Genomic DNA, 24416 nt, shown 5'->3' on the forward strand with positions numbered 1-24416 from the left:
AAACAAAAATGCAAAGACAAACAGACCCCAAAGACATGGGGTGAAGAGGGCAGCACCATTCAGACAGCAGGGAGGACCAGGGAAGAGAGAGAAGGCAACTTGTCCCCCTCACCCCCAACTCCACAAGCACGGGGTCTCCAGAATGGCCCCATGGGGGCTTCGGGGCAGGGTTGCAGCCAGGTTGGGCAGAGATGGCACAGCTGGTGGGCAGGAAGCCCAGCACCACAAGATGGCTCAGCCTGAAGTGGGAGCTGGGACAAAGCGGCCTGGAGCCTCCAGTCCCTTAGAGAAGAGCCTTATTCTCAGTAAGCGAAGGGACCAGGGGTGGGGTCTCTCCCTGAGCGGAGCATGGTCATCTCATCCGCAGAAGCAGTGGGGTACTCCAGGGACCCCTGTCACCTTCTTAGTCACTTTTCTCCTTGGTCCCTTCAGGTCAAGCCCCACTAGCTGGCTCCAAGTCGTGGGGCATGAGCACGGGTCCAGTCTGGGGTCCCTAGTTCCAGAGGGACTGCAGTGGACACAGCCCCTCAGCCCTGACTCCCACAGGAGGACAGTGAGTCATAGAGCGAGTCACTAAGGGACTCTGAGGTCTCCAGTCCATGAGCACCCCCACTGGCCACTCTGCCTTCCTCGCCCATGTCTGAAGTACTAGGGGTGCGACTGCCTCCAAATGCTGGGACCTGAGGCGTAGAAGATGTGTGGCTGGGTTCCAGGTCCCGCTTGCGGTCCATGGGCAGGGCCTAGAGAGGACAGACTGCTCAGAGGATGCTCCTTTCCACTTTCAAGCCCAGCCTGAAAGGCACCCTGTCTACCTAAACTGCTGAGGGGGTCCACTGAGGCAAGCTGAGGGTACACACAGTCCTATCAAGGTTCTGGGGAGTGATGGAAGCCCTCTCCTGAGGTGGAGTGGATGGGCTCACTCACCCTCAACCCTCATGGACTGCTCAGGCTGTATGTACTTACTAGAGACAGTGGTCTCTCCAGGTTACCCCCCAACCCCCGCCCCTGCCACTCAAATCTCTTCCTTTTTCCCTTTTGTAGTCTCACCGTGGGGGTCCTAGGCAGCCCCTCCAGTTGTCGGGTTGGGCACAGGAAGGGGTCATTGGAGCTGCTGGCTGCTCTGGTGTTGGGGAAGGTCCAGTTCTTGGCTAGCTGGATGGGTGGGGGAGGACCTGGGTCTTCACAGGGATCTGTCCAGGAAGAAGGGGAAAGTAGATGATCTGTCCAGCTCACAGGATGCTCTGGGGGACGTCCTACTCACCTACCAGGACACTCACCATCGGGACAGGTCTGATGGCCTCGGTGGCCTGGAGGAGCAGTGAACAACCCAGGAAAGGCTGGCATGCTGGGGTGCCGCTCACTCACCAGCAGCTCCTCTATGCCTGGCACCTCCCGCTCCAGAGTGTGGGCACGGCGGGGGACTTTGGTAAGGGCTGGAGGCCGAGCTGGGGGCACCCCTGGTGGGGGCTCCAGCCGTGGTGACTTGCTCTTGGGAAGATTCTTGCTGGGAGTTCCATTGCTGCCATGATCCGGGGGCGGGAAGGTCCCAATGCCACTGTCCAAGGTCCTTGTCAAGGAACTACAGGCTGAGGAGAGGGCATGTGGAAGGTATGAGGCAGGGGCTCAGCCCCTTTGCTCCCTCCCCCAGCTTCAGGCCACCCCACTCAGGGTTTTTCTGCCTTAACAGGTTCACCACACAACTCCCCATCACTGGTCCTCGGCTTGGCACAAGCGTCACTGGGAGTAAGGAGAATTATGCCTACACAGCCCCGGAGCTTCCCCACCACCCAGCCAGGACTGGGCACCAAGTCACTCAGGACCCAGCACTGCTGTGGTGACAGGGAATAAAGTGGGGTAGGGACAGGAGCAGTTCCCATCTTCAACCCTGCTGACCTGTGAAGTGTGAGGTGGGAACTGGCTCAGTCAGGCTATCCTCTGAGGGCATCTCTTCCTGCCTGCCTGGCTCGCTGCTGGGCTGTGTGGGTACAGGAGACCTGGGTGTCCATTCCAGTGCCTCCCCAAGCCTCCCACTTCTGGGGAGCAAGAATGTGGGTATGGGGGGCCTGGCCTTAGGCCCTCTACACAGCCCCCATTCAAGACCTTACCTTTCCAGAAGGCTTTCCACAGCCCTGAAGTGGACCCACCAAGCCATTCCGGGGCCCACAGGCTGGCCAGGGGCTCTTAGTGTCAGTGGACACTGGCTGGAAGTCGCCATACTCAGGTTTGGGGTCCCGCCAGCTCTTGGGTGGCAGCTCCTTGCCATCCACCCTAGGGACAACAGTGCAATGGAAGTGAGGGAAGTTGACACCCAGGAGTCATGCCAGTTGATAAGATTCTGACATAGCTGTCTCCCAAGGCTTCAGGTGTTGAAATGCAATCTTTCTTTCAGAGGAGGGGCCTTTGGGAAATGACTAGAATTAGACATGGTCATTAGGGAAGAGACCCCTGTGGCTAGATCCTGGTGGCTTTAGAAGAGGGAGACCAGCAACACCACACACATACATGCACACTCCCTATCTCATTCCATGACTCTTTGGGTCACCCCAAAACTCTAGCAGCAGAAGGTGATCACCAGATGTGACCTCTAACCCTCCAGGGTATAAAGTACCCTGCCTTCGTATGTCTCGGGTGTCCTGGCTGCTGGGCTGGGCTCGCCCCCAGGTGGGGCTGCCCATATCAAGGATGGAGGGGCCTCACCTTCATCATGGCGCTGCCTGGGGTGGCAATGAGCATGCTGAACATTTTCCTGAAGTTGAAGTATGGAGAGCACGAGAGACCCAAGCTTGTCACCTACTCCCATCTTTGCATCGGGACCAAGCCCTTTCCTTGAGGAGATGGTAACCATACCCTTTTCTGTAACCCTCACCAAACCCACTTCTGATTGGCAATGAAGATGAGTTAAAAAAAAAAAAACCTGGACCTGCACCCACGTAACAGGGGCCACAGCATTGGTTTGGACCATTACTCTGCATGTGGATGAGAAAAGTATATGGGATGTTAAGCTCATCTTTTCTTGTATCAAATGGTGACCATTATAGCAACCTTTCATTCCATCCCTTTGCTTGTGGGAGTAGATGGCTTAATAACGTAAACTCGGGGGAAAAAATAGTAAGTACCCTGGTATTCTATTAGTGTCACAAAATGGACTAATAAATCAGCCTTGAACCCTCAAATGGGTTCAAGTGCTTTAGAGAGGCACTCAAATCCACCCAGGAGAAGGGGACATATGGTTGGTTGTTCCTGTAGGAAAAAGCCCAGAGAATATCTGGGGCAAGAGGGAAGGTGGCAGTCCTCCTCCAAATCTTCCCAGGGTCAACACTGGCAGACCAGGTCATATTCTGGATCATGTGCAATACTCTCTACCTGCTGCCCTGGGATTTCTAACATTGTAGTCCAAATACTGCCCTTCTAGGCTTGAAGTCCTTCAGCCTTTTTTGACTAACTGATCTAGATAGTTATCCATGTAAAGTAACCATGACTCCCTTTGTGGGTGTTGTCAAAGGGAAGATAGGCAGTGGATCTTTCTTGTTCCTTCCCTGAGGCAGGTCAGTCCAGCTGGAATCTGGCATCCACTTAACTAGTGCATTAGGCACCTCAGGGGCTGCTACTAGGGTAGAAATCAGAAAAATGGGAATTACTAACTTGTCTCAAATGAGAGCTAGTCTTTCCAGAACTGACACCAGCTAGCCAGTGAGGAGGCCAACAGGTGTAAATCCAATTTCCGAGTCGTAACCTTTCCTCTAGGCCAGGTCATCAGCTTACAGATGCTTTGGTGGTATGGTATTCCCTTTGACCTCTGGGAAGCTCAGTCTTTCGAGGCAGCTCCAGGTCTAGAATCGGGTGTACCCCATGCTGTGTACCTGCTGACTGGTCCCACACACTCACCTGTTGAGTAGCTGTTGCATGAAGGTGTCTGCACCCTGATACATGCCAGCTAGCTGACCCTGCACCTGCCCCAACCCTGGGCTGGGCACTGTGGCTGGGCCCCCAGGTTGTGGTCGAGCCCTGCTGCTCAGATAGGCCTTCTCTTCCTCCAGTGCTCGGCGTAGGTCTTCAGCCTTGGCCATAAGCTTGGAGATGTTGAGGCTCTCTGCCTCCAGCTTCCGGGTTTCTGTCTTGATCTCCTTCCGCAGTGGGGAGCCCCCGCCAGCTCCTTCCTTGTTCTTGGTAGCCTCGGTGCGGCGGTTCAGCGCTGGTAATTTGCTCTTTTTAAGGCCAAACCAACTGGCGATGCTGCTGGTGTTGCGATGCTTGGCTTCAGAGCCTGGTGCCCGCTCCTGGCCCTGGAGGCGCAACACGTTCTCCTCAATGCCCTTCATCACCTTCTCCTCAATAGCTGAATGTGGGGCTGACCCCTCAGGGCCCTGGATTGGATCGGTGGGACCAGGTACTGGGGATGTAGGCTGGCCCAGTGTACTGGCACAGTCTGCCCACGGTGGGCCCTTCCCCTTATCAGGCTTGGGAGGCTCCTTGGTGCCTGGGGGGACCCCAGCCCGGGGTACCACCTTGGTGGGTGACTTGGAGGGTAGTTTTGTTGGACTGCTGTGAGGGCTTTTGTTGGGCTTGCCCAGGCTAGGGCCTGAGGATGGCACTTTTGCAGGGGCCCGGGGCATCTGGGGACACAGGGCCCCTGCCAGCCGGCTCTTGGCCAGCTCCACTTTGGTGAGGCAGCTCCTTGGTGAGACAGGCTCCAGGTCCACTCGAGCCCCCATGGAGTGGGAAGAGTAGACTCGGGTCCCAGGATCTCCAAGTCCAGGTTCCTGCTGCTTCAGGCTGCTTGTGCCTAAGGCCACTGCTCCCCGAAGGACTCCCTTAGCTTCTGGCTGCTCAAGGGGTTTGTTGGTGGGGGGTATCATGTCTCCAGTACTCTCAACTGATCTCCCCACTCCCCGAACCTTCTCAGTGCCAGGCCTGGCTGGCACCCCATTCTTTTCTTGGCCCAGGGGCCCCTCTGGGCCTGTCTTCAGTTTTCCTAGGGCTGCCAGTCTGTCCCGCAGCGGTGTGTAGCTAGGATCCCCAGGTCGCCGCCCGGACCCCTGACCAGGCTTCTTGGATGAATTGCCTGGGGTCCTGCGACTGGGGTGCGGAGATTCCAAGCCAGTCTTGTCTAGACTCTTCTCCTGGGGGCTCCCATAAGGACAGGATTCTGGGAGACAAGGACCGGGGGCTCCAGGGCTCCTGAGGACCTCAGGCCCCTGAGGTACCTCCAGAGCCAGTTGTGGGTAGGTGGGCACCTGCAGCGGGGATGGAGGTGGCTCTGGGGAGGACCCCCTAAAGGTGTTCCGGGAAAGGTCCAGGATGTTCTCGTAGCAGGGAGACACTACTGGTCTGGGAGACAGTGTAGTGGACGAGGCTGTCTGGGGGGTTCTGAGCTGCACAGCATCTGGGATTGTGGAGCAGGGAGAAGGGCTACTGGGGAGGCCGCGTGCTCCCTCTGGGGACAGCTCTCCGCCACCTAGACCCCTGCGGGCCAGCAGTGGGGAGGGGCTGCCATCTGAACCACTGTTACGACAAGGGATTCGAGAATTTCGGGGGAGCTGGGGGCTGAGCTGGGGGCCTCCTGGACTGGGGACCCTCTCTGAGGCCGGAGGCAGTTTGAGGAACTTGAGACCTCTGGCTGGAGAGGGTAGAAGGGGTCCCTGGGCTTCCCCTGGAGAAGGGGGCCCAATTTGGAGCTTGCTTTTCACCTGAGATGAAGAGTGGGGGTGGCCAGGCTGTGATCCCAGTGGGACATCCCCTGTACCCATGAACATACTGAGGAAGGGAAGGGGCCCCTGGCCCTCTGAGGTAGCACCAAAGCCCAGCTTGTTGGCCTCTGGGGTACTTCCACCCCAAGCTGACTTCGGGAGGCCTTTGGACTTGGACAGCTGTCGGGGTCCTGGGTCTGGGGAGGATGGCTTTCCAGGACCAGGGTGGTCGCCATTGAGTGGGCCTGTAGCCCCAGCCAGGAAGGCCTGGAGGTAAGTTTCTGTGTCCTCAAGGAGTTGGCCCAGGTTCAACTGCTTGCGGGCCAGGGCACCTAGCAGGGTGTCGGGGCTGGGTGCCTCATTGGGGTCACCTGCCTCATCAGAAGATGAGGAGGAGCTGCTGCCTGGGGCACAGTGTGTGCCAGAGCTGGGGCCCTGGGCTGGTGGTGGGCCTCTACTAGAAGTCCAGGGCTGCCTGGAACCTTCTTCTTCCCCTGAGCCCCCTGAGAGACGCTCCCAGTGCAGCAGGCCTCCCAGGTTCCCAGAACCAAGCAGCAGATAGGGTGCCCAGGGTGAGAGCTCAGACTGGGGTGGGCCACATAGCTCGCCATTGATGGGCTCTGGGGAGCCAGGGCCTTGGCCTTGAGGCTGCCAAGGGGTGGCAGGTGAGCACAGAAGCAAAGGATCAGTCTCTTCCAGGGCTCGCAGCACCTCCAAAATCTGGGCCTTCTTTCGAAGAAATGGGGACAGGGCATCCAGCGCTGGGGGTGGGGTGGCGGGGGGGCCTGGGCCTCCTGGCCTCAACTGCTGTTCCCAACACACCTGAGGGGAGAGGAGGCATGAGGAAGAGACTGTGTGTCGCTGGCAGGTGGTTCTAGGCCCAGGCCCTGAGCTAGACATAGGTGAGTATGCCAGAACAATCTGGCTTGGCTGTGTGGTCCCCAAACGGTTCATAGTCCCTGGGATGTGATAGCTGGGATTCCTCAAGGAGTGCTGAGCCCCAGTTACCCAGCTTTTGTGCCTGCACACTTGGTGTAGGGTGAACCCCCCATGTCCGGCCTCCTGTCCCTACTATTTGCACTGGCAGGCCTGACCAGCTACAACTCTGAATTCTATGCTTGTCCTAGGGAGGGAGGCCTGTGAGTATTTTTCAGTCTCCAGAGACAACAAAGATTCAAGAAGAGGGTGTAACACAGCCAAGACCTAAGCCACTCACTGCAGGCAAGCCCGGTTTTCCTAGGTCAGAGAGCTGACCCACAGACCTGACTGCCAGCAGAAGGGGCCTGGGGGGGACTCCACGCAAACCCTTCTCTGCTGCTACTCTGTCCCTCCCAGTGTTTGGTACAGTGGCTAACGACATTTTCTCTGGAGTCAGATTATGTATCAAGTCCCAGTTCCGCCTAGTTATATGGACCTTCAGCAAGTCATTTGACTTTGAAGTTTCATAGTGTCATTTGTGAATTGATATAGTGATTACGTTTATCTCCATATAATAAAAGAACCCCAAGGTGTCTTGCACAGCGGCCAGCATGAAATGAATCTGTAAGTGTTAGCTGTGACTCTTACTGTATGACTTCATACATTTGCTTGTAGGCTGGGGAGGGTAGACCTGTTTTTCTTGGTATGAGGCTAATAGCTGAGGGCTCACACTTCTAGCCTAGACAGGAGTCTGTGCATGGTAAACAGCCCTTCCTTGGGTTTGTTAGAGACTGGCAGTGAAGCCTCTAGCCAGTAAGACCACAAACCCCAACACCCACCCCTCCTACCTCTCTTTGCCCAGCACAGTGTCCTAGGGGCAGTAAGGTGGCTGGTCCCTCAGCAGTGCTCAGAGATGGGGAGGCTGGTGGCTCTGATGGTGGCTGGAGTGGGGTGAGTGGGATCTGCAAAAAGAAATGAGAATTGAATGGTTACTACCTGAGCCCTCACAGGGCCGGGCCTTTCTATACAACTGTGTCCCTCCAGGGATTTCTCCTGACTCATGGTGCGGCTCCTGCTGTTGCCCTTTTTGCTGGTAAGGGAAGCCTCAGTAGAGAGCAGCACAGGAAGATCTGAAAGTAGTGTAGGCCCAGGCAACAAGAAGGTGGGCTGGCCTGGCCCGATGGCTTTGGGGAAAAAGAAACGCTCCAGGTCCAGAGGACAACAGCAGATCTAACCCAGTGTGCCTATCCTGGCTCCAGCACCGACTTCCTTCTCTGGGGTGCTTCCTCCCCTCTTACAAAGGAGGCTCCATTCATGATCCTTTCTGTTCTGACCACCTATGATCTGAGGATGGCAGAGACTAGAAGTCTTAAGAAAGAGAAAGAGGGACTGGTGAGCTGACTCAGTAGGTAAAGCACAAGCTGCACCAGTGTGAGGACCAGAGTTTGGGTCCACAGCACCCATGTGGACGCCAGGTGGGCATGGTAGTCCACCTGTAATTCTAGTGTATGGGAGATGAAGACGGGACTGGCTACCTAGATTATCCAAACTAGGAAGTTCTGTGCTCAGATGAGATGCCTTATCTCAATATAAGGTGGAGAGCAATCGAGGAAGACACCCAACATCAACCTCTGGCCTCTATATGCATATGCACACACATGTACCTGTCCACATACATGTTGTGCTGGTTTTTGTCAACTTGCCACAAACTAGAGATACCTGGGAAGAGGGAACCTGAACTGAAGACTTTCTTAGACTGACCTATGGCCATGTCTGTGAAGCATTTTCTTAATTGCTAGTTGATGTGGGAGGGCCCAGCCAACTGTGAGCGGTGCCATATTAGGCAGGTGTTCCTGGGCTATGTAAGAAAGGCAGCTGAGCAAGCCAGGAGAAGTGAGCAGGTAAGCAGCATTCCTCCATGGTCTCAGTTCCTGCCTTGGCTTCCCTCATGATGGACTGCAAGCTGTAAGCCAAGTAACCCTTTCCTCTCCAAGTTGCTTTTGGTCAGTGTTTTATCACAGCAACAGAAAGCAAACTAGGACACATGTGAATACATGCACACGTCACACATACTTATACATGCAACAAACAGAGAGAGAGAATCCGAGAAGGCAGGTTGAACTGGGAAGATGGCTCAATTGGTAAAGAGCTTGCTGTGCAAATATGGGGGCCTGAGTTTGGATCCCCAGCACCCACGTTAAAAAAAAAAAGCCAGACATGGTAGTACACCCTTGTAATCCTAATGCTTGATGAGTTACAAGTCAGTGAGAGATCCTTTTCTCCTGCCCTCCCAAACAAGGTAGACAGTGTTTGAAGAACGTACCAACAGACAAGACTGACTTCCAGTACACACACACATGCACACGCACACGCGGAGGCAGGGAGTCCTCATTCTGTGTCCCCCAGTGGACGTGGACAGGTGAAACAATCTACCCTGAAGACTCTAAAAGGAGGATGTAGTCCTTGAGGAGTCGTCTCTCTTACGTCTTGACGGGGGGGTGAGTCAGCGTTAACCCTTTCTGCGCCTTCAAAGCCTGTCTTTGCAGTACCTGGGCTCCACTTTTTGCCACCTGTAGCCAGTTCCTTCAGCCTAGACCTTTCTGCTTCTGTCCTGGACACTGCTTGTCATACCAATGAATCTCCTTGCCCCAGTTTGGTGGTTTTTTTAGTCTCTCTTGCACAATAAAGCCAAAGCATCCTTCTTTTTAAAGTATTTTTTTGTGTGCAAAAGCTTCTTATCGCTGCCGGTTGCCCATGTGGGGCTTCCACCCTGGCCTGCGGTTCTTCCTGACGCCAGCTCCAGCTTCCGTCACTCACCGTCCTTTCACACGTCCTGCCTCCAGCCAAGCTGCTGCTCCTCAGGCCTCCCAGCTACGCTGCTCTTTCCATGGGGAATTTTCCTCAGCATTGGTAAGACTCTGTCTCTCTACTATCCATCCACACCCAGGTCCAATGTCATTTCCTTATAATAATCTTCCTAGTACATGTATGTGTATGTACACAAGGGTGTACATGCAGGCCAGAGGTTAACTGGCTGCTGTTCCTCAGGAGCCACCCACCTTGTTTTGGTGAGATAGGGTCTCTCACTAGGACCCGGGGCTCAATGACTAGGCTGGTCGGCAAGCCCCAGGGCTCTGCCTATCTCTACCTCTCCAGAGAGTGAATCACAAGTGCATGTCCTCATGCCCAGCTTTTAACACGGGCTCTGGGAATCAAACTCAAGTCCTAATGTTTGTGTGGCAAACACTTTACAGACTGAGTCACTCCCTGACCCCAAGTCCTGTGAGAGCTTGTGTCTTCTCCTGCGCTTGTGTCTTCTCCTGCACGGTCACACTTGACTCTGTAGCGTAGCTGTCTACAGACCTGCCTCTCAGAGGTCCCAGCCTTCCAGGGCCACACCCATCCTGACAGGATGCAACCCCCAGGCTTCTGTTCAGGTCCACAGGCATTGCCAATACTGCTCAGGAGAAGAGTTTAATTAGCATCTGCTCAATACTGTTTTCATCCCAGCAAAGCACAACCTGGGAATGGCATTAATAATGGTAAACTGCTGCCATTCACTGAGTTCCCATGAGCCAAGCACTATATACTATCTCATTTAAGCCTTGAAACAACATGCAATATAAGTATTTTGTGAACATTTGTAAGGAAAAAAAACCCTAAAATTTATATAGTTTGATACTTTGCCACTTAGGTAAGAAGTGGTTCAATTAGAAATCCAATTCCAGTTTATTTGAGGCTAAGGTTTACACTTTTCCATTACATCATGTTAACTCTGAGAAGGAAAAAATCTATTGGCCTCAAACCCTAAGTGGTCCCAGAGTTCATTTAGAAAAAAAATAAGTGACTTAAGGCTGCTCTATGCTCTTTTGACAGTCTCTGAGATGGTGTGAGCTTTGCTAGTGGATAGGCCTCAAGGCTCTCGGATGACTTCTTCAGTGGGACAGATGCACAGCAGGGACAGCTGCAGATTCTCTCCTGTTGACTGGGACCAAATTCTACACTGTCTTGGTAACATGGGGGATCAGAGATGCCTGACTGGGTTACTCAGACAAACACACAGATTCAGACAGACACTGACTCACAGACCTGTCCCTAAGAAAGTGCTTCTTTTCTTGTCAAAATGGGGAAAGGGGCTGGTGGCTGTGAGAAGCAACCTACTGCTCCCTTGACTTCCAGGACTGCTCCCGATCCTCTCATCCCTGTGTCTCACCCTATCCTTGGGGTCCCTCACAGAATAATCTCAGTGACAAATGAACTCAGAACTCACTCCTGGAGCCTCTCGTGGCTCCTGGAGCAGGCAGGGGTCCAGGCTGCCAGCAGAGACCTATGCCTGTGAACATGTGTGCCAGTGGCCAGTATATGCCGTTGTCTGTATCCAAAGTTATCAGGGCCTCTCTACCTCCCCACAGCTAGAGTTTCCTGGCCTCTTTCTGACATGAAGTTCTGAACTGTCTTATGCTTAGCCCTGCCCTATCCCTGGCTAGGAAGAGGCCACGTTAGCGGCCACGGAGGCCTCCTGGGAGCTGGAAATAACTGCACTTGCAGCCTCCACCCAGCTCCCTACACGGGACAGGAGCACATGTGAACTTTCTCTGTCAATAATAAGGGATAAACCAGAAATGGTGGCTCATGCTTTTAATCCCAGTGCTTGAGAGGCAGGAGTTCAAGTTTGAGGTGAGCCTGGGCTACAGAGTGAGAACCTGCCTCACAAAACCAAACAAACAAGAGATATCATCCAGCTGGGTGAGGAAAACCTGGAAAGAAGGTGACAGCTAAGCTTGTGGTGGGGACTCAGGGAGATGCCTCTCAGCTAAGGTGCAAATCAAATAAGGCTGGCAGGACTTCCCTGGACACACAGCCACCAATGTGGAGGGGGACAGCTGATAGCCCACTTCTTGTGAGGTGAAATAGAGTGCTGATGCCAATGGGGCCACAGGAAGTGGCCTGTGGAGGAGAAGCGCCTGTGCCCACCTGAGCGGGGGAGCCGGCTGTGAGCTGGAGCCTCTGCTGCAACAGCGCGCTCAGCATCTGGTTCTGCCGCTCCAGGTCGAACACCCTCTTCTTCAGCTTGATGCACTCCTCCCGCAGGTCCTGGCCACCCAGGATGTGGAAGAAGCAAAGGGGAGGAGGCAGGAGAGGGACAGCAGAATGAGCACAGATCTTTCCATCTCAGCCTGCTGTGTCTGCAGCTATAGTCTCTTCTGGAGATAAATTCCCTAATGTTTATCACCCTAATGGAAGGTGAAAGCCCATTCTCTGAGATTTCCCAATCCCTGATGCCAGTTTCCTCCCTCCTAGAAACCACATGTCAAACAAAGAAGAGCCCATATGAGATAGGGAAGATCTTGAGGTCAGAGTGGTCCCTCTGTCAGAGCGACCACAGTATCTGAGTGAACATCTGAAGGCCGCTGTGCTCACAGCATCAATGCTGCCTTTGGTCGGGGTCACCACAACCAGAACTCAGCAGGGGGTGGGGTGGGGGGCTAAAGCGAGGCTTTAGATCCAAACCAAAGTTCCCACAGTTCAGAGACCTAGCCTTACATACCCATCCCTGTTTCCAGGTAGAAGAAAAAAAAGGACCTGCCAGAGACAGTAAAGGGGCCTAAATGGAGAACCAATAGCCAGCTCCTCCAAGCCCCCTTCTCTAGTCTCTAGTGAAGGCCTGGCTGAGGCTGTGCAGTCCCAGGGCAGGGCCTCTTGCCTAGACCCTGGGTCTATCACAGGGCAGCTGGGTGGGAGTATAAGAACGTTTCCTGAGGTCACTCACCTTCTGGTTCAGCAGTGCCTGCACCACATGGTTGGCAACCTGGGGGCAGAAAGCCAAGAGGCTGAGCTGACAAGCTGTGTCCGCCCGCCCGCATCCCCAGCAGAGCCCCACAGCTGACCCCACAGACCTCATCCAGACAGCGCTCGTAAGTCTCCCGCTGGTTCTCATTGGCCTGGGCGAGTGCTGAGTTCTCTGCCTGCAGGGTTGAGGAAGAAGAGGAAAGCTTTGGGGCCCATTCTTCCCCTGGCGGGGGGGGGGAGGCCAAGAGTGTACTAGCTGCAGCCCGCATGCAGCAACCTGCAGAGATGACCAAGGACACAGTGGGGCAGAGCTGAGATGGAATGGAGCCCCACCTCCATCACTGATGGGGGATTGGGAAGCCACAGTGGCCAGCAGGAGCTGAGTGAGAGGTGCCAGAACCCTTAATTTCCCCAGGAGGTGGGCACAGGAGTCTGGAGAAAGACAAAGTCTTCAGAATGCGGCAAGGAGCTGGGCATGATAGTATATACCTATAATCCTAGGTACTTGAGTTTTTGGTTGTTAGCCTGAGTCTTTAACAGCTGAGGGGTTAAAGCCTTGCTACTTGAGAAGCTGAGGTAGGAGGATGACAAGTTCAAGGCCCTGTTTCAAAGTGCTGGGGATATAGCTTAATGGTAGAATGCTTGCCTGATATAGGTAAGGTCCTGGATTCAATCCCCAGCACCATTAAATAAACAACAACAAACCCCAAAACTCACTCAGGCACAGTGGTATACACTTACAGTCTCAGTACTCAATAGGCCAAAGCAGAAGGACATGAGTTCAAGGCCAGCCTGAACTACATAGTGAGACCCTGTCTCAAAAACCAGAACAAAACAAAAAAGAATGTGGAAAAAGTTTGGCTTGAAGATCCTTTCCTTGTCCATCGACTAGTGGGCCCTGGTTCATCTAACTATTTTGGAGCGACCTCTGTGACCATCACTCTCGCTGGAGCCAGCCAGGGCTTAAAGGTGAGGAGAGAAGATGTCATTTAGGGTATAAGATAGCTCACCCTGTGACTGTACTTGTCCCCGAGCTGCCACCTGAGCTGGAGAGCTGAGAGCAAGGACGCGCTTCTCAGAGGCGTGCTGCTAAAGAAATGCCTAGCCTTCTCCAACGTGGTAAAGCCCACACTGAGGTCAGAGGTGGGCAGTGTTGACTCCTCAGAGTTCTGCCCACCCTGGGGCCACATACCTCCAGCTCCTGCAGTCGGTGCAGAAGCTCCTGGCAGGTGTCAGGCTCCATGCTGCTCCCATCATCCCCAGCTGTCAGCCTTGTGTTTCCTGGACCTCTAGCTGGTTGGTCCATGGCCTTCAATGTCAGGCCCTGGTAACAAGAGAGAGAAGCCCTGGCAGGCTACTCCCAGGCAAGAGAAGGAGTCAGGCAGGAGGAAAGACAAAACTCCTGGGGACTTCTGTTATGACTGTACGATGCAACAACTCAAGGTCAGGCTGGGTGACTCCTGCTCACTCTTCCCTTCTTGGGAAAGAGGTTGTTGCTATAGAAACTCCTGCTCTTGCACATACATACCCTAGGATAGGGGCCTAGACCCTGAATTCTCTGCTGGGATCCATCACAAATTACCAAGTCGGTGACCTCCTCAGTGATTCCCATACCTCTGTTTACAAAATAACACCTATATCAACTAATCTTCCTAAGGGTTGACAAATAAAAATTAGGTTTGCAGAAGTGATTTGAAAAGTCAAAACAAAACAAAAACCCCTGACTTCAAACACATGAACATCACTTATAGTAGTGACAATAACAGTCTCCACTAATGTAACGAGTAAAACAATTTGGATTTTGTTCTGAGTATCAGCCGCCCCTTGACTAGGGGAAGGACAGGCTGAAGGTAGCGAGGCACAAACAAACCCTGACTTTGCAGCTGAAAGGCTTTACCAGGCTCTGTCCTGTCTATCTGTCCTGGGCTGGATAAACACATGAAAATTTGCTTAGCTTGTTCATTTACTTCGACAATCAACTGGTCCTCAGTTTCCTAATTCTGAGAAATAGGTAGGATTCCTTCCCAGGAGGGTGGTTTTAAGAGCCAAATATGAGAGTCAGCTATAACCACAGACAAGAGAGCACCCCGAGAAGTAGCCTGCAAAGGTGTAGCTAGGACTTGGGCACGTGTGAACACAGATACAGCAGAGGCTCAGTGCCTGGCTCCCAGTCGTGGCTCTCACTTCTGCTGGGATAGGGTCCCTTCTTGGTCTTTGTCTCCTCATGGACACAGCAGAAAGTGTCCTATGTGCCTCTAACACTCCCTCTTCTAGGTTCAAGTGACTCACGCACCCAGCATCCTCAAAGATGGAGAGGAGAGGGCACTGCCAGGGAGGCCCCAGTGGACCGGCCTCTTTACACATGCTAATCCCTCTGCTGGGTCAGCTCCTGAGCATGGGTATGACACTCATTGCCCTGTCTAAATTCACACTCTTGTGAAATCTGCCATGTGGGAGACATACTGATGACATGACAGACTAGTCTGCCATGGACCACACAAGCACAGCAGGCACTGTGCTATGCGATTTTCCTACCCACAAGACTCTGGCCATTGTTGCTAGCTTTAACTGATGAATCTTTAGCTTCTATATGAGTTCTGGCATGTTATGGCTTGAATCTGAAATGATCCCCAAAGGCTCATTTTGATCACATGTTTGCAGACTGGTGGTGCTGTTTTGCTAGGTTGTGAAACCTTTAGGCAGTGAGGCCTAGCTGGTGGAAGTAGGTCACTAAGGATGGACCTTTGAAATATAGCTCAGTCTCTACTAAGCCTACCCTCTCTGTCTCCTGGTCAGCAGGCTGTGAACAACTCCCCCACCACGGATGGGGCCACTTCACACCGCCCTCCCTTATGTGAGCCAAAGTAAACCTTTCCACCTTCGAGATGTTTCTATCAAGTATACCGGCATAGTGACACAGAGTAATGAATAAACAGCAACAGGAAACCCTTCTTAGTGGGAAGGGGTGGATGCCTTCTGCTACCACTGACAGCTCTTCTCCCTCCTCCTTGTCCCATTAACCCCCCATAAAAGTGGATTAGAGCTTTTAGACTATAGAAGAGGGAGTCCCTCAGCACCTGACTGCACTCCTGTTCTCTCATCCCCAAACCCCATCACCAGCATGTACAGGCCGCAAGCCCCTCACCAGTCTCTGCTTCTCACCCAGGCTGGCACGCTCACTTTGGCAGCCCGAACGGTCACCTCACCTGTGGAGAAACAAGGATGTAATGTCAGTCATGTACTCCTTAAGTATTTTCCTTCCCACATACAAAAGCGGGAGTTAAAACCTAAAAAGCTCTTATTTACCCTCACCATCCAACCAGTTCGACTCCCACCCCTCAACTCTGGTCTCTGGCTATCATCCTCCAGCTCCAGTTTGTGGTTCCTGTTGCCTTAGGGGAGGCCTGTCCCCAGTGATCAGCCTTCCCCTGGATCCAGCATTTGTTTCCCGAGTAGCCCCCAGGGCAAAGGGGTTAGCACACGTGTGCACCATTCACTGTGGAAGGGGAATGAAGCAAATGGGACAAACAGGGAGGTGTCCAGGGTCCAGAGGAAATAAAGCTAGAAGCTGGAGAAGCTCAAAGGTTTGTCTTCACATCAACCAAAATCCAAAGGAGGATGAAGGTGGTTTACTAGGCTGTCTCTTCCTAAAACAATAGAAAAACATCCCGGTCAGGAGGGAGGTCCAGAATTGGAGGTCGCTGTGGACTGTGAACGTTTTTCATACACTGTGGTTTTCTGTGAAGTTGGTGGAGACCCACCATCCCCCACAAGTCAACCACTGACTCTCTCCAAGCCCCTATGAATCCCAGGGCAGGGCGCTGAGTGCCACAAGGCCTGAAGGAAGGAGGCCTTCCCGTTTCTAAGCCTCCAGGGGTGACCTTCTCCCCTGCAGCTCTCTCCAGAAGTTGCCTGAAGGAAGACTGTGAGTCATTCACACTGTACCCTCCCACCACAGGCCTGGGCCAACTCAGATGGAGTCCGCAGGGCCTCCACAAGCAGGAAGCTGTCAGCCTACACTGCGGAGAAGCCCCAGGAAAAGCCCTGCATTTAAACTTGGTGGTGGGGAGGAGCACATGCCTATATGCCTATGTGTGGGGCCACAATACAAGCTGAGGATTTATTTCATTACATTTACTGTGTGTGTGTGTGTGTGTGTGTGTGTGTGTGTGTGTGTGTGTGCCTCTGCTCACATGTAGAGGTCAGAGGACAACTTGTGTGAGTGGGAGTTAAGTTTTCACCTTCCACCATGTGGGCGCTGGGAAGTGAACTCAGATCAACAGGCTTGGTGGCAAACACCTTTTCCTCCTGAGCTATTTTCCTGGCCCGAGCTGGATTTCTAAAAAGCCAGTTGTGTTAGCACAAGTCTATAGGCCTTGGGAGGTTTAGGCAGGAGGATCATTGAGTTCAAAGCTAGCCTGGCCTACATATTTATATACTACTCATTTATTTATTTTTTTAATTTAAAAAGATTTCTCAAAGAAACTTCTTGTCCTGTTGGCCCTCCGGAGAATATCTGTGTGCACTGGGACACTGTCACCTCCAGCTCCAAACCAAACAGCGACAAGAACTTGGCTCTTTGGAGATGGGTTTTCTGACTAACTCTCAGGGGACAAAGCCAGCATAAGTCATTTCCCCAGAGGCTGTATATATGTGGAATGTCACTGCTCCCCAGGGGCCTAGCACTCTCCTCCTCCCTCAGGACCCAGGGCTTCTGTGTTCAATTCCACCAGCTGCTGGGGAAAACCCAGGCCTGGGTCTCAGGGGGGCCCTGGTTTCAAACATTCCTCCATGCGGTTCCACAGCCCACTGGGGGTGTTGGAGCAGGCACACTCCATGCCAACCAGGCTGGGTTTGGGAACTCTTAACTTGAACTGGAAGCTTCTCCCACAAGAACTGCCAATGGCGAGGCCTCTCCTGCCACAAAGGCCTGATACAGAGGGAGGTGACCCCAGAGGGGAGGGGAAAGAGTGTTCTCTGCTGGCCTGTAGAGGTGTGGGGCGGGGGAGCAGACTTCAGGCAGCCAGGACAGAGAAGGGAAAACTTGCTCGCAAGTCTCTGGGTCAGCCAGCTCTGTGACTCACACCTGTAATCCCTGCATTTGGGAGCCCCGGGCAGGACTACGGCCAGTATGAAGCTAGCCTGGCAGCCTGGACTGCAAAGTGAGATCGGGTCTCAAACAAACGCAGCAACTGTGCCTCCTCACCAGGGACACAAGCCAAGGCCTTCTGGCCCTGAGGAGCCCCTCACTCCCCAGCTGTTCTCCCCACAGTCCTCCCGGGAAAAGAGTCAGGGGCACGCAGTGGGGGAGGGGTGGGCAGCTGCAGGAAGGCAGAGATGGGGGAGCTTAAATAACCATCCAGAACTTCAACCAGCAATACCAATCAGTTCCCTTGGCTCCCCTGCCAGCTGCTTTCTGGAATCCCAGCCTGTCATACCCCTTGTAAGCAGCAACGTTTATATCCACAGTGGACATTTCTTTCAGCCAAGCCTTGGCTCACGATGGGTGTGGGCAACGATATAAGGACCTGAGAGTGGCCACTTAATCCCTGGCCCAAAGCAACACTCAGCCCCACGAATTCGAACTAGACTCAGCACCCAGGGAAAGAGGGCAGATGAGTGAACCCTTCCTTTCTCCTGACAACTGGTACAGACACAAGGCCCTTCTGCAGTAATGCCTACTGCATCTTCCCTCCAAGTCCTCTTCACAGGCACTCTAAGGACCTACCATGGTGGTACGGGTTCTTCCAAAGCCACTTAACAGCAGGACCAGGCAGAGCAGGCGGCAGTGTGCCCTTAACCCCCTAAAGACTTCTAGATTTCAACATTCCTATCTGGGCCCTCCTGGTTCCCTGTCCAAAGCATAACCCAACAACAAAAATAGCAGCTGCTGGAGGTGGGGAGAGGGAAGGGGTTCCTACACAATGGGTTTATTTATAGGACCACACACCAGGGGCTCTGCAGCCAAGCAGCCTAGGCCCTGCTCCCAAAAGGCCAGCCAGGAGCCAGCCCAGCCCAGCTAAGGGGATGGGAAAAGCCTCAGAACAGAGGCAGAGGCACAGAGTCTAGCCAGTGCTGCGATTAGTTACTGTGTGACTTCAGACAAATCAATCTCTCAGGAACAAGTTCTGTACTATGTAGAGATTATTCTAGAACAGTGACTCTCCAAAGAGTGGCTTGTCAGATGGTGCACAAGGCCAGAACTATTTTCATGGTAATAAGATACCATCTACCTTAATTACTTTCCAAAGATGACATTGCCCAAGGTCACATCACACAGATTCAGAAGCAGATATGGGAATAAAGTTGCCTTCTACTGAGCAAGACAGGAGAGATTTGCAAAAACTGAGAGCAGTGATATCCTCCTCCTCCTTTTCTATTCTAGTATATAATTATTTCTCATAAAATATGATGTGTTTATTGTTTTTTAAACTATTTATGTGTATGTGCATATGATGTGCATGTGTGTATATATATATATGTATGTGTTTGTGTATGCTCTCTCCATGGTGCACATGTAGAGGTCAGAAAACAACTTTCAAGAGTCAGTTCTTGGGGCTAGAGAGATGGCTCAGCAGTTTAAGAGCACTGGTTTTTCTTGCAGAAGACCCGGGTTCGAATCTTAGCACCCACATGGTGGTTAACAATTATCCACAACTAGTTCCAGGGGATCTGATGCCCTCTTCTGACCTCTGAGTGCACTGCATGACACGGGTGTACTTACATGCAGGCAATACACTCATACACATAAATTGAAAAAAAAGAGAGTCAGTTGTCTCCTCTCACCATGTGGGTGCTGGGACTCAAACCCAGGTTCTATGCCAGAGCAGCCAGCACTCTTAACCACTGAGCCATCTCTCCAGCTCTGCAGTCTTCTTGCCTCCTGGCTGCCACGAGGTGAGCAAGCTGACGTCTGCTTCTACCACCATGTTTCTATCTTACTTACTCATGGACTGAAACCTTTGAAAGTACCAACTAATAAACCTTGCCTCCTTTAAAAAAAAAAAAGCATAAGAGTTCACATATCAAAAGGTTTGAGAATAACTTGTTTTACTGTTCTGTTTTTTCAGTGTTAGGGATCAAACCAAGGGACTTGTGCAAGCACTCTACAAACTGAGCTACATCGACAGCTCCCAAGAAAACAGTTTTCTGAAACAGTGCTGTCCAAGAACTTACTGAGATGAAAATGTTTAGTTTTTCTGAGCATTATGGTGACCACTAGCTAGAGGTGGCTACTGTGTGTCTGAAATATGACTAGTCTAACTGAGAAGCTAAGCTTTAAGGGTTTCTGTTTCTGTCTTTTTGCTATAGGCTGAAGCTGGCCTAAACTCAGATCATTCTCCCTAGCGATGGATTTACAGGTGTGCACAAGTCAAGCCCAGTTCAAATTTAAAGTCACAGATGGCTACTGCACTAGGTGACAAGCTTGAAGATCCTTAGCTTCCTCTGACTGGAATATTCTAGGTCAGTGCTCCTTCCACAGGAAGTGGGAAAGGAGTCTCCAAGCTTTTGCTTACTCTGTTTTCCTCATTTTCTCTGCTCCAACCAAAGGAAAGCCACCTCACCTGTATCTTCAGTCCTACCTACTCTCCCAAGGCTTCAAGCTGTCGCTGCTTTCTCGCTCCCTGAAACCACGATTTCTCCTCCACTCTGCTCAGACTTCTGGTAACCACCTCTCTCTGGCTTCCCTAGAGGATGAAAGCCAGCAGCAGGAACCCTTCTCTCATCTCCCAGCAACACAATTTTTCTAGCACCATCAGAATCCTCTGGTTCTGTGGGGTGGCACACGCCTTTAATCCCAGCACTTAAGGAGGCAGGTCGATTTCTGTGAGTTTGAGGCCAGCCTGGTCTACATAGGGAGAACCTACTCTGTCTCAAAAAAGTTAAAATAAAAAATCCTCCCACCTCCTCATTAACTATTAGAGCAGGGAGGGAGCTGCCTCTTCCCTGCAAGGCCAGTTCATTTTGACTCACACATTTCCCATTTATATCTTCAATATTCACCTTTTAAACGTACTTGCACTTTTGTCCCCCCATGATGGGAATCAATTGCAGAGCTTCAAACCTGCTAAGCATGTGCCTAGCACTGAGCTACACTTTTAGCACTCTGTTCACCTTTAAGACTTCTCAAGTACCTTTCATTTTAAAAAATAATCTGAGCCAGGCATGGTGGCAAAGGCCTTTAATCCCAGCACTCCGGAAGGAAGAGGCAGGGAGATCTCTCAGTTCAAGCCCAGCCTGGTCTACATAGTGAGTTCTAGGCCAGCTGGGGCTACAGGGAGACCCTGTCTCAAAAAGATGAAAAAAAAAAAATCTGAACGTTTTCTAATATTTCCCCTTTCAAAGCCAAGTTTCTCAAAAAAAAAAAGAAATGAAAGAAAAAGGAAAGGAAAAACACCCCCACCAACAAAGCCAAAACAAACGAACAACAAAATAAAAATAAGGCCGTCTTCACCCTCTTCACCTGCCTTCCATAGGAGCAGTAATCACAACTACCCAAATGGCATCTTTCAGGTCTCGCTGCCCTCAGGCCTCTGCCCTCCTCCTGCTTTTACTTTTCTAAGCTTTCAGTGTTCACATCCTGAACGTTTGAAGTGTGTGTATACTGGGCATGGTGCACTAATCTCAGTAATCCCTGGGAAGGCTGAGGTGGGAGGATCACAAGGTCAAGGCCAGCCTGAGCTATTTAATGAGACCTTGTCTCAAAGAGAAAAAAAAACACCTACGAATTACAAAAAATGCACATACAAGTCAGTAGTTTTTACTCTATTTAGAAACAAGTCAATTTTTGAACCTTTTTATTTTCCCTTATTGCCTGCCCTTTTCCTTAGCAACCTCTATCAGTCCATCCCTAGTGATTTCTCTAGTCTGGACATTTCATGTGCATGGGATCATATCATAAGTGGTCACTTATGTACAATGTTTCCAAAGTTGGCCCATGTTGTAAGCAGTCAGTGTTAGTCTTCTTTATGACTGGATCTGTATGGATAGCACACATTAGTTTATCCATTCACTTGACGGTGAGAATGTTTGGGCTGTCTCTACATTTTGAAGCAGTCAAAGTTTTACAATGTCACCAGCAGTGTACAAGAGTTCCACTTCCTTCACATCCTCAACCCTTGTTATCATCTGATTTACTGATTCTAGACACCCTTGTGAGCATGTAGGGGTATTTTACTGTGGTTTTGATTTGTAATTCCCACATGACTTATGATGTTGAGCATCTCTTCATGTGCTTATTGGCCATTTGTTTGTTTTTACAGAGAAATGTTTATTTGATCCTTTCCCATCTTCAAACTGGGTTATTTAGTTATGATCATTCTTTACATATTCTGGATATAAACCTCTTATTATATGATTTACAAATATTTCCCCCCATTCTCTGGGAGACCAGTTCACTTCCTTGAGGGGATTATTTGCTTCTGGACTTTTTCCTGGTTGACTAGACTCTCAGCTCTCCTGATTCTTATATTACTTTGTGTGTGTATATCTATACTGAAAAAGATGTAGTAAGGCCTGGCGTGGTGGCGAACGCCTTTAAACCCAGTACTCAGGAGGCAGAGGCAGGCAGATCTCTGTGAGTTTGAGGCCACCCTGGTCTACATAGTGAGTTCCAGGACAGCTGGGGCTACAAGGAGACTCTGCCTCAAAAAGACCAAAAAAAAAAACAAAAAACAAAAAAAAAACAAAAACCAGTAGCATGCTATCACTTCTATAATTTTTCTTTAGAAATGAAATCACAAAATTTATTCATATCCTACCAGTTTTCCTACTGATGCTCTGTCCCAAGATCCAATTCAGAATTCCACACTGCAGTTAGTCACCAAGTCATGGCAGCTCCTTAGATCTTGCTTCATCTTTCATGACCAGGGCGCTTTTGAAGGGAACTGGTCAGCATTTTGGAGAAAGTCGTCCTATCTTGGTTTGTTTGATATTCCTGCTGATCAGGCTGTGGTTATATTTGGGGGAAAAGTACCACAGAGCGCCTCTCAGTCTGTGGTCAATCTCATGAGATGGGGTTGTTTTACCACTGATGATATTTTAACTTGGATCTCTTGGCTAGATGGCATCTATTTGTGAGTCTCTTTACTGTAAAGTTACTGTTTTCCCTTCTGTGTTGGGTATGTAGCCAGTACTTGCTTAGCATGCTGAAGGCCTTGGATCTAATCCCTAGCAACATACAATAAATAAAACATTTAAAAGCCTATACTTTCTTCTGCAATGAATGTTTTGAGAGGCAGTACTTTGAGATTATACAAACTATTGTTTCCCTTTCTTATCTACTAATTTTAGGGTTCATCAGTGGATCTTGGTTATAGTAATTATGGTGGTTCAATTTCCCTCATTCTTTTTAAATTCACTAACCGGAGGTTTTCTGTAAGAAAAAAATTGTCCCTCCATCTCCATTTAATTAATTATACATTTTTATTATTATGGACTAATTAAGTTTTCTTCTTTGGGTTATAATTCCAGTACTATCACCACTTATTTCACAGCTCAAACTCGAGCTCTGCCATTGAGTTTCTGATGGGTTCCTGTGCTTGTAGCATGTGTGAGGCCCTAGAGTTAACCTCCAACATGGTAAAAAGGACAAAGCTCTCAGCTCACTCCCAGGCCTCAGTGGCTCCATCAAGTAAAGAGTAACATATTAATTTTATGGATATTTGTGAACAGACTGCTCAGTATGGGCACAATGTTGGGTACTGATTGGATAAACAATTCAGAGATGGATCAGTTCTGGGATTTCTTGGAATCTACAGTCTAGTAGGTGACATAAGAGATATAGCTATAAAAAGTAACAATGAAGCCGGGCATGGTGGCGCGTGCCTTTAATCCCAGCACTCGGGAGGCAGAGGCAAGGGGATCTCTGAGTTCAAGGCCAACCTGGTCTACATAGTGAGTTCCAGGATAGCTGGGGCTACAGGGAGACCCTGTCTCAAAAAGACCAAAAAAAAAAAAAAAAAAATAACAATGAACTATCAGAAAAATAAGTTAAAGGGGTAAATGTTTAGCAGGGAGAGCAACTGTTGCACAAGCCTGACACCTGAACTCAATCCATGGAATCATATATGTATATAAAGAACTCACCTCAAGGGGCTGGAGAGATAGCTCAGTGGTTAAGAGCACTGACTGCTCTTGCAGAGGATCAGGGTTCAGTTCCCAGCACCCCCATGGTGGCTAACAACTATCCCTAGCTCCAGCTCCAGTGGATCTAACATCCTCTTCTGACCTCCACAGGTACTGTATAACACCGGTGCAGTTACATACATGTAGGCACTACACTCACACACATGAAATAATAAAATATTTAAAAAAACCCCAAAAACTCAGCTTGAAAGTAAACAAATAACCTGGTTTAAAAAAATGGGTGAGAGGGGCTGGAGAGATGGCTCAAGCGTTAAGAACACTGGTTCTCACAGAAGACCGGGGTTCAAATCCCAGCACCTACATGGCAGCTAACAACAGTCCTAACTCAGTTCCAGAGGATCCAACAGCCTCTTCTGTCCTCCTTGGGCACTGCATAACACGGTGCACTTACCTACACGCAGGCAATACACGCATACACACAACATAATAAAATATTAAAAAAGAAAAAAAAGTCTTGAAAAAAAAAAGGGGGGGTGAGATGTCTCTGAAGGGAAAGGCACTTACTGCCAAGCCTGACCACCTGAATTAGATACCCAGAAACAACCCTGTGGTTTCACACATATGCCATAACATGCAGGTACATACACAAACACACACAAATAAACATAAAATAAACATTTTTATAAAAATGGAAAAGGAAACGAAGACATTTCTCAAAAGAAGACACACAAATGGCCAGTAAGTATATAAAATGCTCACCATTGCTAACCATCAAGAAAATGCAAACCAGCCAGGCGTGGTGGCGCACGCCTTTAATCCCAGCACTCGGGAGGCAGAGGCAGGTGGATCTCTGTGAGTTCAAGGCCAGCCTGGTCTACAAAGTGAGTTCCAGGACAGCTGGAGCTACAGGGAGACCCTGTCTCAAAAAGACCA

The 24416-nt window shown here is 50.6% G+C and overlaps 1 protein-coding gene and 1 pseudogene across 4 annotated transcripts in view; one reads left to right on the forward strand and one right to left on the reverse strand.

Moving 5' to 3' along the window:
• Positions 1–6: 6 nt before the first annotated feature.
• Positions 7–24416, reverse strand: part of Nckap5l (NCK associated protein 5 like) — a 35731-nt gene continuing 11321 nt past the window's right edge. The window contains exons 2-13 of one of the 4 annotated variants that reach the window (XM_008848754.3): positions 15558–15601; positions 13588–13749; positions 12503–12571; positions 12376–12414; positions 11580–11699; positions 7454–7567; positions 3886–6509; positions 2106–2268; positions 1894–1975; positions 1278–1586; positions 1048–1190; positions 7–740 (exon numbers count right to left, since the gene is read on the reverse strand). In XM_008848754.3, the coding sequence (XP_008846976.1) occupies positions 528–740; positions 1048–1190; positions 1278–1586; positions 1894–1975; positions 2106–2268; positions 3886–6509; positions 7454–7567; positions 11580–11699; positions 12376–12414; positions 12503–12571; positions 13588–13701 (3990 nt within the window). In that variant the 5' untranslated portion in view covers positions 13702–13749; positions 15558–15601 and the 3' untranslated portion in view covers positions 7–527. Of the gene's footprint in view, positions 741–1047; positions 1191–1277; positions 1587–1893; positions 1976–2105; positions 2269–3885; positions 6510–7453; positions 7568–11579; positions 11700–12375; positions 12415–12502; positions 12673–13587; positions 13750–15540; positions 15602–24416 lie in introns of those variants that run through there. The other 3 variants (XM_029553885.1, XM_008848753.3, XM_029553887.1) reach the window with 3 other exon arrangements.
• LOC115066903 lies at positions 2408–3873 on the forward strand (annotated as a pseudogene).

The sequence above is a fragment of the Nannospalax galili genome, unplaced genomic scaffold, assembly GCF_000622305.1.
Source record: "Nannospalax galili isolate Female #2095 unplaced genomic scaffold, S.galili_v1.0 scaffold1224, whole genome shotgun sequence".
NCBI lineage: Eukaryota > Metazoa > Chordata > Mammalia > Rodentia > Spalacidae > Nannospalax > Nannospalax galili.